We start from the raw sequence: 16,717 nt of genomic DNA, 5'->3' as shown, positions 1-16,717 counted from the left end.
ATGCTGAAAGTTGCGTCTTCCCTGGGCGAAATAAGTCCATTGTGTCTGACAGTACGTTTCGTAAGTTCGCCGGCACGACTCTGGGGCTGAGTTCCAATCACCACACGCAAGCTTGCGAAGACTACAGCCTAATCCCTCATTGCTTCGTACATGCAAATTGATTGCATTCCTTGTTTCGGCTGTTGTTGCATGGTTGATAGTATACATGTCGCGGCACTGGTAGTGTGCTGAGTCCAAGCATGTATAGTTGGCAGCACTGTCATGAATGCTTTAAGAAACAGACCTAACAAGTTGCAACCCAGGGTCTGGAGTCTGGAGTCGCACAACACTGAAAATAGATTGAATCTGCCTCGGGCACCAATTTCAAGTCGGGAAAATGGAAATATGCAAGCGTTAGGTATCCCATTGGTAGAGGACCACCGACCTGCATGTGGTCATCATCCAGCCTGACCGTCTTAGACCGCTACCCATGGAAGACGATTTTTTTATTCAATCTCTAATCTATTCACCTATAGAAAATCCAGATTGAGCCCGGATTCCATTAACTTCTGATGCTGAAGGTAGATTTCGCGCTTCATGAACTGAATGATTCCATGCCTTCTAGGTCAGCCATCATGTTAGCTCTACGGAGACGCGACAGCGGCAGTGAGAAAGAGGGGGAAGATGCACTTTGGGACAGATTACAATCTCACGAGGGCGTTTCTACACCTGACTCCATTGAACACCTTCAACATTTCATCCACAAAAGCACCAGACAGGGTGTGTCAACAGCCAAAGACCAGAATCGCTCGGTTATCAAGCCAAATGAAGTACAGCCCGAAACCTCGCAGGGCGAGCAGCAACAGCCACCACTCCAGGACCCTATCAGGCAATCCACAGCTCCATCCCAGAAGACGACGTCTTGGCCTGTGACGCCATCTGATAGCTTGCAGGATGGACAGCCGGAAACGAGTTGCCAGTCATCGCTCGCCCCATCGGGCCCCGCCAAAGCAGGCTCACCTAGCAACCAAGCTCAGACCTATGCAAAGATTGAGAAGTCACAAGGAGAGAGAGCTGGGAAGGTTGAAACGCATGTTGAACACCTCAGCAACTCCAACCAAACTCAAATGCACGGTGAGAGTCTCCATGGCACCCTGGGACGGTCACTCGCCATCGGGAGCCAAGTATCTTTCCGGAAGAGAAAACCACACCCTTGGCCAAATCCTCAGGACTCGCTGGGAGAGATGATCCGAACAACCAATAAGAAGATCAAAGGGAAGGCATGGATTGCCGAGGGACCAGCTCTGGATCTATTCGAGGCTCAAATACGTCCGAAGATTGAAAACTTACTGCACGATATTGAGCCACCTCAATGTGCACCTATATTTCTTTCAATTTACATGATTGGAAAGGCAGACGCGACTGCCAACCCAATTGTAATGATCTGTTGCTGCGATCGGAAGGCTCGAAAGGATGCAGAGGCCCTGATCCGAGAAAGTGACATTCTGCAGCAGTTCCCTCAGGTTGGACTCGGAAACAGCTCGTCTCTATTGGAAACAACTGCATTTGTGATTCCTGTTACCGGAAAATCTCCAGCGACTCAAATGGGTCGTCAGAGCCCGACAAGCTTTGACATACATGCCTCCGGGGAACCAATCATTGGGCGGCGGCTTAGGTTCGTCAAGATCACCGATGGCAGAGCAACTGTCCGATTCGCTACAGGCGGACCTTTCATCCGGATTGGAGAAAAGACATACCAATTGACGGCTTATCATACCGGCCAAGAAGACACAGGCGCGGATTCGGCCGCGCAGTTCGACTCCGACACCGATGACTGTGAATATGATGGCCAGTCTGATACAGATGACGATGACGGTCAATTTGAAGGGGATACCACAATGAAGGAGTCTCCAAAAGAAACTAGCGACAGCCCGCTCGCATCTGAATCTGCGTCGCTGTCAATGGACATTTCTTCTAAGAAGGTTGTCCAACAAAATCTCTGGACCGCGCTAGACATGTCAGATGTGAATCAAATTCTCCTGAGCCGCAGAAAAATCGATTACTTTCTGGTGAGGCTTCTAGCTGGGGAGGCAAGGAAAGCAAGTAACGCAATCGAGAAGGTTGGAGATCATGATGCGCTTCAGGCCACAGATATCGCTGCCATGCCAAAACCAGGTACCCAAGTGGTCGTGATCACATCATACAGTCATATCCATGGGTCCATTCTGCTTGGGATTCAGAGAGCCAAAATGCAGGGGTTCTACGGCTTTCAAAACCTGATCGCGGCACGTCTCTCGTCCTCAATAAAGACAGGCGACTCAGGGTCAGCAGTCTTCGACGCTAACACAGGATGTTTCTATGGCCATGTTGTCATGGGATCTGCACCGGACTCGATCATTTATATCGTTCCCTCGGTTGATACTTTCACTCACATTTCTGAAATGTTTGGAGAATCTCCGACTCTGGACATCCGTTCATCATTTCTCAACGAAGAGATTCCGCCCACAGGTTTGCAGCGAGAGCAAGATCGAATGATTGTAACTAAGAGTCTGCTTGAGGAAATGAACAAATATGCAGACAGAAAGCTACGACTATACCAATCAGCAACTTGAGAAGACTGATGGGGACCTGGATCATATTTGAAGACCGCCACGGTCCGTGCAATTTGATACCGTGTGTCTTACGAACAAGTTACGGCCGAGCATAACTCTGCTGTGATACGCCGCGTGCTCTCATGGGTGGGATATAATAATTCTACTTGGCTGTTGGATTGGATGAGTTTTTGCATGGGCCTGAATCGAAGGTCTGCGTAATACTTTTGCGTGGCTTGCAGGAATTTCTCAGGGTCGCGAGGTACTCGGAATTCGTACAAATGAATGATCCTCGGGCCTAGACTCGGGTGCGAACACAACAATGCACAACACTTATTTTGTATGGTAATATTGCGATTACTTATACTACAAGCAATGGTCACGCCATTCTTTATACTACAGGCCGTTGTCATACCGCAGAGACTGTTCAGAATACGAATATAAGTTTGTGGTGCTCGAGAGCGACATATATCCAGGGCGAACCGGATGGTTATAGTTGACACCAAATTGGCCAGACGAAGTGGGAGCGGTGCCACGAACCCGAGAAGCTTGACCGGGTACCAAATCGATCACACACACACCCTTGCAATGTGACAACACTAGCTGCTGCAGTCAGTGGCATAATTCCTGGTTGTGCCAGCACTAGGCAAGCCTGGCCAGCCCGATAGTTTGCCCCAACTCCCGATCAGGTTGCGCTCTTCCCGGCAAAGCGGCACAGGAGCAAGAGGGCTTGCGTGGAGAATCTAGCACAGCCTCGAAAAACAGGTCTACCCTAGGACGTGACGTCAGCGCCTAGGCTCGCGATGATGCAGTTCTGATGAGGCCCGGCCGAGAGTGCTAATGATGGGTGACAGGATTATCGACCTCCTCATCTAGTTCTCATGTTTGCGAGAATGCTCCTTTGACTTATACACGCTATTCCAATCACCCGTTACCCCAGACCCAGAGAAGCCCAGGCCATGTGCCACTGACGTTGCGATCGTCCCGATCTTGCCGAGCCGCAAATCTTGGCAAAAGCTTGGCCTCAGCCCCTGCAGGTTCGGCTCCATTTTCGTGGCTCTGGTGGGCCTCGAGGTCCAGTCGTTGCGGAGTGGGCACAGCAGGAAGGTTATGATGTTTATGGACTGCTTGCTTGGCTTAAATCACTGCTCCCCATAACTTATTTGCGGAATTTTCGGCTCCTCCGATCGTCATTATGTCGGATCAAAATACTCCTCTCCAGAACATCGGTTCTGTGGGCAACACTGCGTATCAAACGTTTGTTGAATTGCCTTACAGAGCATTTACCACCCCGCGTCAAGCAGAGTTGCCTGCTCAGGACGAGAAGGATATGAAAAACTCTCCTGACAAGATAGAGCGCTATGTGCAGGACAGCCGCTTCACTAACCCGGTTAGCGATGAGTTGCTCAATTTACTCACCTCTCCGGAGAGTGTCTCAACCTTGCTAGCACAGGATCCTTCCTTGAGCCCAGGTGAGGCGTGGAAGAAACTCTACGGTCACCACGTCGGGAATCTCAACAACTCACTTTCAGCACACGGCGCTGGGAATGATTTGGCTTCAGAGGAAGCGCTTCACCGGGCCGCGGAAGCCGGGCATTGGGGCCCGACTCAACCGAGCGAGTTGTTCTTGAGGGTAAGTTATTGAAATCCAACAGGATTCACTACAAAGCTGACTTGATAGATCTACCATGATGCCATAGGTACATTACATGATGATCCCGGCCATGCGATGGTCAGCCCTTCATTGATGGGCAGCTGTGGTGTGGTTCCATTGAGCATCATCTCCACGTGAGTTACCAAAACATCACTGTCTACTAGAGTGTAGTCTGATATCACTGCAGGGTTCCGGATATTGTGCGTCACATGTCCAATTGCATCGTTCGAGCCGAAAGGGAGGTCTTCCTCGCCACGAACTTCTGGCAGAATAGTGATGCTTCCAAATTCATTACGGACGCCATGAAGGAACTTTCCCGCCGTGCTGGCGAGCGGGGTACGAAGATTGTCATGAAGATGATTTACGACAGAGGGAGCCCCAAGCAGCTGTTCGAACCACACTATGTTGTCCCTGTAAAAGAGTACACCGGAGACAAGGTGGGCATACCGCCGCCGGAAGAAATCCCGAATATCGATTTACAGGTCATGAACTACCATCATCCACTGTTGGGGACGTTCCATGCCAAGTACATGGTCGTCGACAGGAAATTGGCGGTCATTCAAAGCAACAACATCCAGAACAACGACAATTTGGAAATGATGATCCATCTCGAGGGCCCGATTGTGGATTCGATGTACGACATGGCGTTGCTGTCTTGGCACAAACGCCTCGAGCCTCCACTGCCGAGCCACAACTCTCCCGCGGCCAATGGTGGCATATCGTGCTTTACGGAATCGCACAGCGGCATCTTCGAACCAAGTGGTTCGATTCGTGGGCATCATGTCGTGATCGACCCTGGGAAAATGCAGTCACGGGAGGCATACGAATACACGCAGACCGTGCCCCAGCCAGGCCTGGTAGACGGGCAGAACTTAGAAGCCGAAAGCAACGATCCAGATCGTGCAGATGCCGTAACTGGTCCGAGTACAACCTCCAACACCGTCCCAGGCACTCACGCATCGGCACCGGAGAGCCGACTGAATGACGATGGGCAAGTTGGAGCCCAGAACGGTCACAATGGACCTGATGTAAAGACAGAGGCCTTGCTCAACGAAGGCCAACAAGCTAATAATCGGTTACCGATGCCATCTTCCACAGCTGACAGCCTGCCGGAGCACACACATGATGATCCACACTGGGATTCGGACATTTCCAGTGAGGTCATGCGTGTGCAAGCAGCAGTGTCGGCCAAGAACGGGGAAACGACGATGCAAGCTGTGAACCGGCACCTCAATCACACCGTCAACGTCGGATTCTCGCATGACGCCCCTGAATGCGCACCCGCAGACGAGATGACACCATACATACCACACCCCACCCACGAGCCATTCCCGATAGCGATGGTGAACCGCGCGCCATATGGGCCCCCTAATCACAAGTCAGTTGTGATGCCGCAGAATGCAGCCTGGCTCTCGGCGCTGCGCAACGCCAAGAAGAACGTCTTTATCCAGTCCCCAACGCTGAACGCCGAGCCGCTGGTCCCCGCCATCGTCGAGGCCTGCGAGCGCGGCATCGACGTCTACTGCTATATCTGCCTGGGCTACAACGACGCCGGGGAGCTGCTCCCCATGCAGGGAGGTCACAACGACATGGTCGCACACCACCTGTACACAGCGCTCTCGCCCGCGGCCAAGCAGCGGCTGCACTACTTCTGGTACGTGGGCAAGGACCAGACGCGGCCGATCATCCAGGAGAAGAAGAAGCGCAGCTGCCACATCAAGCTGATGATCGCGGACGAGCACATCGGCATCCAGGGCAACGGCAACCAGGACACGCAGAGCTGGTACCACAGCCAGGAGATCAACGTCATGCTGGACAGCGCGCAGGTGTGCCGCGCGTGGATCGACGGGCTGCGCAGGAACCAGAACACGCACCTCTACGGCGCGCTGGACAAGGAGACTGGCATTTGGACCGACGCCGACGGGAAGCAGGCCGACGGGGCCATCGGGATTGACCCGGGGAGGTTCTCCTGGACCAGGGGTGTGGTGGGTGCTGTCAAGCGGCTTCAGGGCACTGGTGGATTTTAGGGTCGGTTTATATATATGCGGGCGATGTAATTTACTGTTGGCAAGATACGAAAAGTGGGATGCTTTTCTCTGTCTTTTTGTTTTGTCATTATATCTCTTCTAAATTCAATAGTAACTGGCTCGGGATTGTATCAACTGGCGCACCTGGCGATGCAATCGTCCATAATATCTACAACTGAAAGAATTATTCCTAATATCACGCCCAACGGCGTCCGAATCTAGATTCCTGTCCATGCGTGATCCATAAATCAAGCTCAGACACACTGGGAATAGTACTGGTTTGTAGCAGAGCAAGTGCTTCCCGCTACACAGCAGGTCGCGCCCGTCCAGCCCGTTCCACCGCACTGCCCGTACTTCGCAACACATGCGCCACCGGATGAGGCACTGCTGCTCGTTGCAGGAGCCGAGGATGTCTTGGTAGACGTGGCGAGTGTCGTGGAGGTGGCTGGCTTTGCTGTGGTAGTTGGCTGGGGGCTACTTCCAGAGGCGCCACAGGTGAAGGGGTCCGGGCCTGGGATCGTGTAGGTGGATGAAGAGGTCCTAGACGAGCATGAGCATTATTTTAAATCATGGGAAAGAGACGGAATCAAAGACATGTCCACTCACATGCTGTAGATGTTAATCAACAGTCCAGGGTCAGTGGCCTGATACACATGTCAGTGTTTGTAATTTTGGGCTTGAGTCACCATGTGTGCGAACCTTGTAAATACCGGGGATGCTGTAGGTCGCTGGCGTGGATGCTCCTGTGCCTCCAACAACATTGATCTGAGCGCATCTGAGGAGGTAAATTGTCAGTTTCTAGGAACAAATTGGTTGAAACAAGGCGGGCTAACTCACTCCATGTAGAGTTGGGCCCCACCGGATGAGGACGCAGCATGAAGAGCAATCATTTCAGCCCGCAGCAGGTACTGGCCTGGAGCAATACAGGACGGGATAGAGATTGCATGAATTCCGCCGTTGTTGATGACTTTTGAGGTACCCCAGGCACCTGCATTATAGCCATCTTGCTGGATCTTGAACCTATATGGCGCTACACGTCAGCTCAACTGACACACATTTGCGGCTCTCATCTTCGTGACTGACCATCCACTACCGACGCCCGTGTCCGTCAGGGCGTTGTCGACCTTCTTCAAATAGGCCAGCGTAGGTCCCAAGTGGGAGGAATCCATCACATCATCGGACCCAGAGGTCAAGGTATGTCTCCAGATGGCGTTGACAGTGGATCCAGCTTGGACGGTGATGACGTTGCTGGCCGACGCCGGATCGTTGGGAGGCCCGTTGCATGCCAGACTGTTTGAGGTAACATCTTGGATAGGTCCATCATAAGTTGGTGTTCTTATGCCATAGCTGACAGGATTCGTCGTGCCACCGGCTTCCAGTTGGACGAAGATGGTATGCGCGGACGCCACAGAAGCGCTGAAGAGGAGGGAGGATACCTTCATCTTGCCTTGCTGTGGTAGTTCTCTGTCTTTTTTGGATGAAAATTGACTAGTTGCAGGAGCTGTGTGATATCAAGGCACTCTGGGCCGTAGTATTTGGGCAAGTATATGGGAGCACCCATATATAATTGCCATGATTACAAGGCCTTACCGCGACGTGCCCTGGGTTGTTGGCACATATCACGCGGCGTACCGGGCCAGTATCGTCGACGTTGCAGTCGAGTTAATTTATCCAGCACGAACCATGCCCATAACAGCACGGTAGTGTGTCCGCGCTACCGGGAAAATCTTGCCAGCCGACCCAAAGGGGGGATCACGGAAAGAAACTCGCTTCCTAATCGGAAGCTCTCCTCCCGTCGCTAAGTCTTGGCGAGGGTGTACAGCAGCCTTCCCCACGCGAGCGGGTCGTCGCTGCCAGCCAATGTTGCTGGGTCTGGACTCTTTGAGAATCAATTGTCTGGTATCTTGGGTAGAGAGAATGCTCGAACTTGTAACTTGTGCGGATGTTGATGTGATCACCTGCGACTCACACAGGGCGCTAAGCCGGCTCCTGGCCCGAGATTCAGCGTGAAGCACTCGCGGCCGCGAGAAAAGAGGGCAGGTTATGTACCAGGGCTCCGGATCCCAGAATAGCTCGCAAGGCACTCTGACAAGGTATTCTTCCTAGCCGATAGTCTATCACTTGATCAGACACTTGCGATTGTTGCAGTGATTGAAGTCGGAAACAGAGGGATTAGGCAACGCGGTCGAGAGTCAGGGCCTGAGAGCCAGTAAGGTGGGACCGCCACTCAGATAGCATCATCAAGTATAGGCCCAGTCTGAACATTCCTGTTCCACGCCCACGGCCGAACTATAGATGAAGCTCTGGCGGGCGAGGCACTGCCACCCCCATGTCTGAGCTGCATCATATGCTCGCCCAAGTGCCGGGAGGCTTATATTGCTCTCGCATTCGAGACAAGCTCCAGTGTTGGGCCAACCACTGTTAAGATTATTATTAAGTAGCAGATATGGACCACCAGACCAGAAATGTCAAGAGCTCGAGAGATGGTGGACCAGACCTAGAAGATCTCGATATGGTGTCGTTCTACACGTGGAGTGCTGGGTTGTGGATTGCGAGCTGCATATGGTACCAGCCAGTACTGAGGTCCAGGTGTGGGATATTATATTGCACTCCCCAGAACAGGACAATGTTTGAGCTGGTCATTCCAACACTCCTCATGGGCACTGCTTGTCAACCTCATCTGCGAAGCTGACCAGCCCAAGGAGTGGCTGACATCCGGCTTATAAGTTCCCGGGGATTGTGTTGAAGAGGATTACACCCGGGGCAACTTTCTCAAAGATCAAATATTGCTGTTGGGAGGGACCTGCGACAAAAATCTGAATGAGATTTCCCGACCGCGACAGATGCGACAGAGGAGTACTGGCGAGTCTGCAGCAAGAAGAGAACCTTGGCTGTTGGGGCATGTTGCAGTAAGTTTGGACCTTGGACTGCAGAGAAGTAGTGACGCGCTTCAGCGCGTTGCGGGGAACCTGTGGGGCCGGAAGCGCCAGTGCAGCTCCCCCACGCCCGAGCTTAAGCACTTTATCTCCGTGATCTGCATCATAAGCCTTGACCACGCTCTTCAGACGGCCATGGAGTCTCCAACGTCACCAGTTCCAAACATTTCCATGGCCGCTTAACACTCCCCTTCCTCCCCAGCCTGTTCCACGCCAACATTACACAGCTGGACCATGGCGTACATTGCACCGATTCACCGGCCCAGCAGCATACGCCATGCTGTGCGTGCAAGGCTCTTTGACGATGAAGAGAGCTTGGTGATAGCGTAAGCACCCGGCGCACGTCGCCTATCTCCCTCGGCGAATGCTAACGCTCTCTTAGGAAGACGAATCGGCTAGAGATATATAGCCTCGCCGAGAACCAACTGATCCTCCGCCATTCCAACGTCATCAATGGCACCATCTCCATGCTCCAGAAGTTGTCGCCCAAAGACAACACGACAGACCTCCTCTTCGTGGGCACCGATAGACACCAGCACTTCACTCTCGCGTGGAATACAGAGACGAGGCAGCTGGAGACAATACAATTCAACCAAGATGCTGGGGAGAAGTTCATGCGTGACTCGCAAAGTCAGGACAAGTGCGTGGTGGATCCGACTGGCCGGTTCATGGCCCTGCACCTATGGGAGGGAGTCCTGACTGTGGCGCGGTTGCAGTCGAGGGGGAGGAACCTTAACCACATCGACTGGATGGAGCAACCACGCCTTTCTGAGCTTTTCATCAGGGCAAGCACATTCCTGTACTCCGAGACGGGACATCCTAAAATTGCCTTTCTTTACCAGTCACAGGTCGACGCTGCCGACGCAAAGCTTGCCACGTACCGTTTCACCTCCGACGACAAAGATACCAAAGCATCAAATTTTGACCCTCTGAAAGATCGGGAGATCTCAAAAGACGTGGCCGACCCGGGAGCTGCCATTCTCATACCAGTCCCGAAGGTGGAGGAAGAGAAAAGACACAACTTTCGGCTCACCGAAACCAATAACGCTAAAGCATATCTTGGCGGTCTGCTTGTCGTTGGCGAGACTCGGGTCACCTACATCGATGACACGACACACGCAGAGGTTACGGAGCCGTTAAAAGAAGCCTCAATATTCGTCGCCTGGGCCGAGTACGACGAGAGACACTACCTGGTGGCGGATGATTATGGGAGGATGTATCTGCTCACGATCCTGACCAAGGGTGTCGAGGTTGATCGGCTGGAAATGACTGTCATTGGTAAAACTTCTCGGGCAAGCTGCCTCGTCTACATGAACAACTTCCTCTTTGTCGGATCGCACTACGGCGACTCTCAACTGTGGCGCGTCGATTTCGAACAGGACTCAGGACGTTTCCTGCAACTGGCTCAAGTCTTTCCTAATAATGCGCCCATACTCGACTTCGCTGTTATGGATATGGGCAACCGCGAAGGCGACAGCCAGCTTGGAAATGCCTATTCCTCTGGCCAGGCTCGTGTCGTTACAGGAAGTGGTGTCCACAAAGATGGTAGCCTGCGTAGCGTGCGAAGCGGTGTCGGACTCGAAGACATCGGGATTCTCGGAGATCTCGAGGACGTCAGAGGACTATTCTCACTGAAATCCAGCAGCTCTGGGAAGGTCGATACACTGGTCGCGTCGTTCCTGACAGAAACACGTGTCTTCAGGTTTGATCCGACTGGAGACGTTGAAGAAGTGGAAAGTTTCCAAGGTCTGACATTTAATGACCACACTCTTCTGGCAGTCGATCTAGAAAATGGACGGCGGTTACAGGTGACAACGACCGCTGCGCTGCTCTGCGACAGGGATAGTGGGATGGAAATTGCATCCTGGAACCCCTCGACACTTGGCGCGACTATCACAGCAGCCTCGGCAAATTCAAAGTGGCTGTTAATATGTGTGGATGGCAAAGCGCTAGTATCCCTCAATGTTGAGCAGGATCTTGCGGTCTCGGGACAAAGTCAGAACAGTGAACAAGACCAGGTGGCTTGCGTTCATGCTTCTCCTCACCTGCTTGACGTTGGAGTGATCGGCTTCTTCACATCAGGTAACTTCTCGCTCGTGGATCTGGCGACATTGGAACCCCGAAAAGGTGAATCACTCCGCAGGTCGGAGGACAATGCCTCGATCCCTCGGGATATCGCTTTAGTCCAAGTCTTACCGCGCAAAGTGGGAGGACCGACGCTCTTCGTGGCGATGGAAGACGGGAATGTTGTCACGTATAACGTGGGAACGGATTTGTCTTTAAGCGGGCGCAAGAGCGTGATCTTGGGCACACAACAGGCGCGTTTCCATTTACTCCCCCAACCAGGCGATGTCGCAAATATTTTCGCAACCACAGAAAACCCGAGTCTCATCTACGGGTCAGAAGGAAGGATTGTGTATTCGGCGGTGACAGCCGAAGATGCAACATACGTCTGTTCCTTCGATACGGATGCCTATCCCAACTCAGTGGTTGTGGCAACCGAGTCCACTATCAGAATTTCCAAGATAGACACCGAGAGGAGGACACACGTCAAATCACTGGAAATGGGCGAAACGGTCCGCCGGATCGCGTATTCTGCGAAAGAGCAGGTATTCGGACTCGGGTGTATAAAGCGCGAGCTCAAGAATGGAGAAGAGTTGGTGTCAAGCTCCTTTAAGCTTGTCGATGAGGTCGTCTTTGGGAGTGTCGGGAAGCCTTTTGCGCTGGACCAGTCAGCCGGTGAGATAGTCGAATGCGTCATCCGGGCAACACTGCCAGACTCGTACGGAAATCCAGCCGAGAGGTTCTTGGTAGGCACGGGCTTTCTCCCAGCAGACGACTTCCCGCCACCGACCGACAATACCAAAGGCCGACTGTTAGTCCTGGGCATCGACAGTGACAGGAATCCTTACCTGCTCCTTAGCCACAAGTTTAAGGGTACTTGTAGATGTCTGGCCGTAATGGACGACATGATTGTGGTTTCCCTGACTAAGACGGTAATAGTGGGCAAGTACTTTGAAGAGTCTTCTACTTCTGGCAAGCTCCAGCGAGTGGCATCATACAGGCCGTCCACATATCCTGTGGATCTTGCTGTCCAAGGAAACATCATCGCGGTGGCAGATATGATGAAGTCGATTAGTCTCATCGAGTTTGTGCCGGCGAAAGATGGCAACTCTGCGATGTTGACGGAGCGCGCACGCCACTACCAGTCGGCATGGGCTACTGCTGTTTCTCACATTGAGGACCACTCATGGCTAGAAGCAGATGCTCAGGGGAATCTTATGGTGCTGAGGAGGAATCCAGACGGTCCTACACTAGACGATCAGAGGCGGATGGAAACAGTCAGCGAGATGAACTTGGGCGAGATGGTGAACTGTATCAGAAAGGTAGCAGTCGAGACCAGTACAAGTGCCATGATCGTGCCACAGGCATTCATCGGAACGGTAAGTCACACTAATCTAAACAGCGGTAGCGGTGGGGATCGTATAGCTAATACTGTCGCAGGTCGAGGGCTCTATCTATCTCTTCGGAACGGTAGCACCGCACGCGCAGGATCTTCTCATGAGATTTCAGTCCAGGCTCGCGGACAGGATCAGGACGCCGGGCGATATCCCACTGGACAAGTACAGGTCTTTTAGAAACGCTGAGCGAGAGGGTGATGGCCCATTCCGATTTCTCGACGGCGAGGTACTTGAGAGGTTCCTGGATATGGACGAAGAGACGCAGCAGGAGGTCTCCCATGGACTCGGGCCGAGTGTCGAGGATTTGCGAAATATCGTGGAGGAGTTGAAACGCATGCACTAGACTCAAGGTTGTTTGGTTCGTTGCAATCTATAGGCCCCTGTAGATATGATAGACAAGAAACCCAAAAAAACAAATGAATTAAAAAAAAAGAAAGCGTTCTTTTTGAATCCCACTGGAGTAGATTTACGGTGTAGATGCAATAAGGATACAGTCGACGAGTCAATTGATAGCACCTAACCCTCATCTAACTAGACTTGTGAGGGAGGAGGAGGGGGGGGGTGGTTGGCTGACTTCGGGTCTTACCGGATGATTGAGTGGACCCACTTGGCTACGGCCGTCAGCCCAATCAGGAGCAAACCGATTCCAATTGGCAAGGCCTGTTTTCTCAGGCACTCGAATTTCTTAGCTGTCTGTCGCCCGGCTTTCAAGCTTTCGCAAAAAGAGCTCATCGTCGTCGACGTCAATCCCAACCCACTCCACCCCTTTCCTTTCCGTATCGTCGCCATGGCACCCCTCACAACCGCCGCCCGCGCCCTTGCGCGCTCTGCAGCACCACGAAGCGCTGTCCGATGCCTGTCCACGACCGCCGTCCGCCCGTCCGACAGCACCTACGAGAGCCCGTTCCGCGGCTCCCAGTCCACCACCAAGGTCCCCGACTTCAGCCACTACGCCGCCAAGAATGGCGCCAACAAGAACCTGATGTACCAGTACTTCATGGTCGGTGCCTTGGGCACGGTCACCGCGGCAGGAGCCAAGTCCACAATCCAAGGTGAGCCGAGACGAGCAGCCTCCGGAGCAGAAAGAGAGGGATGGAGGCAACATTGGAAGTCAATTGGGACAGCAGAAGATACGGGGCACTGGGTGCTTGTCCGGCGCGGGTTTCCGGCGCGATACGAGACGTGATGCTAACAGACGCGATGGGCAGAATTTCTGAAGAACATGTCCGCCTCAGCTGATGTCTTGGCCATGGCCAAGGTCGAGGTCGACCTTTCAGCAATCCCAGAGGGCAAGAACGTAAGTACAGCCAGCGCGGTATCAAGATAGGGAGGTCAAGTGTCTGATGCGTGGAGCTCCATACAGGTCATCATCAAGTGGCGAGGCAAGCCCGTGTTCATCCGACACCGTACCGAGGGCGAGATTGCCGAGGCAAACAAGGTCAACGTCTCGTCGCTACGGGATCCTCAGCAGGACGAGGACCGTGTGAAGAAGCCCGAGTGGCTGGTCATGCTGGGTAAGCAGAGTGCTCGACCCCTTCCTACCGCGTCCGCCGAGCCCAGCTCAGGCTGGCAATGGTGACATCATACGGACATTGGGAATCACTTGGGACTGACAGGCAATAGGTGTTTGCACACATCTGGGTTGTGTGCCAATCGGCGAGGCTGGTGACTTCGGTGGATGGTTCTGCCCCTGCCACGGTTCCCACTACGATATCTCCGGCCGTATACGCAAGGGACCTGCTCCTCTCAACCTCGAGATCCCCGAATACGACTTCCCCGAAGACGACAAGTTGATTATCGGTTAAACGGGTTCGGTTAGATTGGGTGTATGAGTATGACGAGACGGTCGGTGACGGTCGTCGCCACTCCTTACCACTAGTCCGTGGGGGCGACATCGTCACTCATATAGACGGCAACAGACAGAGGAGAGACAGACGGGAAGAGATGACAGGGCGGGCATTTTCTAGACTGGCTCGCTGCAATGCCATTGTACAAAAGCATCTGAGCAGTGAAAATCCACAAGACCTTTTCTATGTTAGCCACTGGGCAGCAGAATGTGTGATGGCGTGCACTAACGGACCATTACCCGCCCAACTTACCAATATTCAATAATCACAGAAGGCGCACGATCTTGGCAAGCACTTGGAAGCGATATGGAATTGAATAAACTTTGGGCTAAGCGACAGTCCAGGGCTAGATCTTACGTTGACGCCTTCTTGTAGGCCCCGTTTCAGACAGGTGCCGGCGACTATTCTCCCTCGCCAGGCGGCTACTCCTTAACGCAGATCCCGACCCAAGCTTCTCACCGACCACCAGCGGCCACCAGCGACCACCAGCGACCTCGCTTTTGGAGGCCAAGCCTCGTGCCTTGTATCTTGGTGCCCTAAGCAAGATCGTCGACCCGGCAAGTCTGGCCGAAGCCACCTGTCCCGAAAATTTCCCAGCCACTTGCCTGGCCAAGGCGCTCTTGTTTGTCGTTTGAGCGCCGACATGCTGGGTCATGCGGCGCCTGCTGGGGGGATGTATACGCGCTTCTGGGGATGACATCTCGCATGACAGGACGCCACGCATGATCATTTGGTTTGGTCTGGCAGGTTGACAGGGCTGAAGTGACAGATGCTGCCGCAACTATGTTCATGCTTGGCTGCAGCTGGCTGATTTGCAATTATTTATGGTTCTCGTGACGTTTGGCTACCCCCTCGATCCAAATTACGGGCTCTTGGCCGATGCTTGACGAGAATATCTCACAACAAACCCGGCCCAGGCAGGCCTCGCTATCGGGTGTTTGGCACCCCAATTGCCTTACTGGGGTTCAGTGACTCCAAAATTACTCTTCAGATGAACTCGGATCATCACAGGGTGGCCGAGGTCAAGTAGTCATTTTCAATATTTATTCTCGGAGCCGAGACAGTCAGGGTGTAGTTTGACTAGCACGACTAGCACTTGGAGAAAAGGGGGACAGGTGGGAGGCGTTGATGCGGTCATGGGGGCCTTTTACGCGTGTTTAGCGATGACGGTTGGGCCTCAACCAGGCGATCTTAGAGGGCCTTGAGAAGCTTATCTAGAGATTAATAAGAGGACACAAAAGGCGATCTTTGTTACAGACCCGGAGTGCGAGATCTTCGGGTCGGATTTGAGTTCCCAAGCAGCAAGTCAACATCACGCCCAAGAGGTCTGATGTGAGCTTAGGACGGTTCCGGGTTCTAGAAGTCCATTTTTACCGTGTCGGTCTACTTTAGCTTGTCTTTACTCTCGTGGTCCGAATATGCCCCTTCAAGCGTGACAGTACTTCCCGCTTCCTGGCAGTCCCCTTCCGTCCGATGTTGCTTGCGCAATCTGCTTTTGCAGGACCCCTGGGCTCAAGTCACGCATGCATTGATGATTTGCAAAACGGGCGTTCCGGCGATCTCAACGCAGTGTTCATGGGTTCGCAAGACTTAGTCATGACAAAGGTACAATGGGTGGCGCCGGGTGAGACCCGACGCTGTCAAGTGGATCACAACCTTTGAGGGGGTTCAAGGGACCACGAGGCAAGGCTTGTCAGAAGAATACTCCGAACGTTGCGAAGTAGCCACTGCGTTGGATTAGGCGCCGGCCAAGGTGGCTTTGAAATGGGTGATTTGGGTGATTTGGGTGATTTGGGTGATTTGGGTGCTGATCAGGGGACATGCGGCTCAAAGAGGCTTCTCTGGGGTATCCTTGCTGCGCCAAGCCTCGGTTAATCAGCCGCTTAACCTCATTCTTCAACCCTTGGCAAGGTGAGACAACATGTGCACGATCTACGTCTGATGTCTTGACCTCGGACGACAGCGCATTTTTCCATGTGTCCCATCCAATTCAACCGGACCAGACGAACACCACGTAGCGCGCACCTGCCCTCGTGTGCCGAGCGGTCTGCCCCACGAGAACGGCCGAGCGAAATGCCACGATGGAGGCGAGGCTTACTGCCGGCCTGTGCCTATGCGTGACGAGGAACGCGACCAGCCCTGACAGTCCGTCCACCAGTCGCATGGCCCCCATCTCGCCCGCCGTCCACGGCATCGAGACAAACGAGCCAGGCCTTGTTTTT

At 53.2% G+C, this 16,717-nt stretch overlaps 5 protein-coding genes across 5 annotated transcripts; 4 read left to right on the top strand and 1 right to left on the bottom strand.

Annotated features, from left to right (window-relative positions):
* Nucleotides 1-614: 614 nt before the first annotated feature.
* On the top strand, nucleotides 615-2,591 carry J7T55_014483 (uncharacterized protein; the record flags this gene model as incomplete). Its single annotated transcript, XM_053142484.1, has 1 exon — nucleotides 615-2,591. One exon carries the CDS (start codon nucleotides 615-617, stop codon nucleotides 2,589-2,591), a length of 1,977 nt encoding a protein of 658 aa, XP_052994670.1.
* A 1,174-nt stretch (nucleotides 2,592-3,765) lies between these two features.
* Nucleotides 3,766-6,251, top strand: J7T55_014482 (uncharacterized protein; the record flags this gene model as incomplete). The annotated part of the gene is made up of 3 exons (XM_053142483.1): nucleotides 3,766-4,203; nucleotides 4,252-4,358; nucleotides 4,412-6,251. The coding sequence occupies 3 exons, from the start codon at nucleotides 3,766-3,768 to the stop codon at nucleotides 6,249-6,251; spliced, it is 2,385 nt and encodes a 794-aa protein (XP_052994669.1).
* Nucleotides 6,252-6,505: 254 nt separating this feature from the next.
* On the bottom strand, nucleotides 6,506-7,693 carry J7T55_014481 (glycosylhydrolase family 61-1; the record flags this gene model as incomplete). Its single annotated transcript, XM_053142480.1, has 5 exons — nucleotides 6,506-6,791; nucleotides 6,858-6,895; nucleotides 6,951-7,026; nucleotides 7,089-7,271; nucleotides 7,335-7,693. The coding sequence occupies 5 exons, from the start codon at nucleotides 7,691-7,693 to the stop codon at nucleotides 6,506-6,508; spliced, it is 942 nt and encodes a 313-aa protein (XP_052994668.1).
* Nucleotides 7,694-9,421: 1,728 nt separating this feature from the next.
* Nucleotides 9,422-12,991, top strand: J7T55_014480 (uncharacterized protein; the record flags this gene model as incomplete). The annotated part of the gene is made up of 3 exons (XM_053142479.1): nucleotides 9,422-9,513; nucleotides 9,570-12,630; nucleotides 12,692-12,991. 3 exons carry the CDS (start codon nucleotides 9,422-9,424, stop codon nucleotides 12,989-12,991), a joined length of 3,453 nt encoding a protein of 1,150 aa, XP_052994667.1.
* Nucleotides 12,992-13,435: 444 nt separating this feature from the next.
* On the top strand, nucleotides 13,436-14,453 carry J7T55_014479 (cytochrome b-c1 complex subunit rieske; the record flags this gene model as incomplete). Its single annotated transcript, XM_053142478.1, has 4 exons — nucleotides 13,436-13,700; nucleotides 13,857-13,945; nucleotides 14,012-14,162; nucleotides 14,272-14,453. The coding sequence occupies 4 exons, from the start codon at nucleotides 13,436-13,438 to the stop codon at nucleotides 14,451-14,453; spliced, it is 687 nt and encodes a 228-aa protein (XP_052994666.1).
* Nucleotides 14,454-16,717: the final 2,264 nt, after the last annotated feature.

The sequence above is a fragment of the Diaporthe amygdali genome (genome assembly GCF_026229845.1).
Source record: "Diaporthe amygdali strain CAA958 chromosome Unknown NODE_11_length_1138210_cov_64_948100, whole genome shotgun sequence".
Classification (NCBI taxonomy): domain Eukaryota; kingdom Fungi; phylum Ascomycota; class Sordariomycetes; order Diaporthales; family Diaporthaceae; genus Diaporthe; species Diaporthe amygdali.
This window is presented reverse-complemented; position numbering and strand designations above follow the sequence as displayed.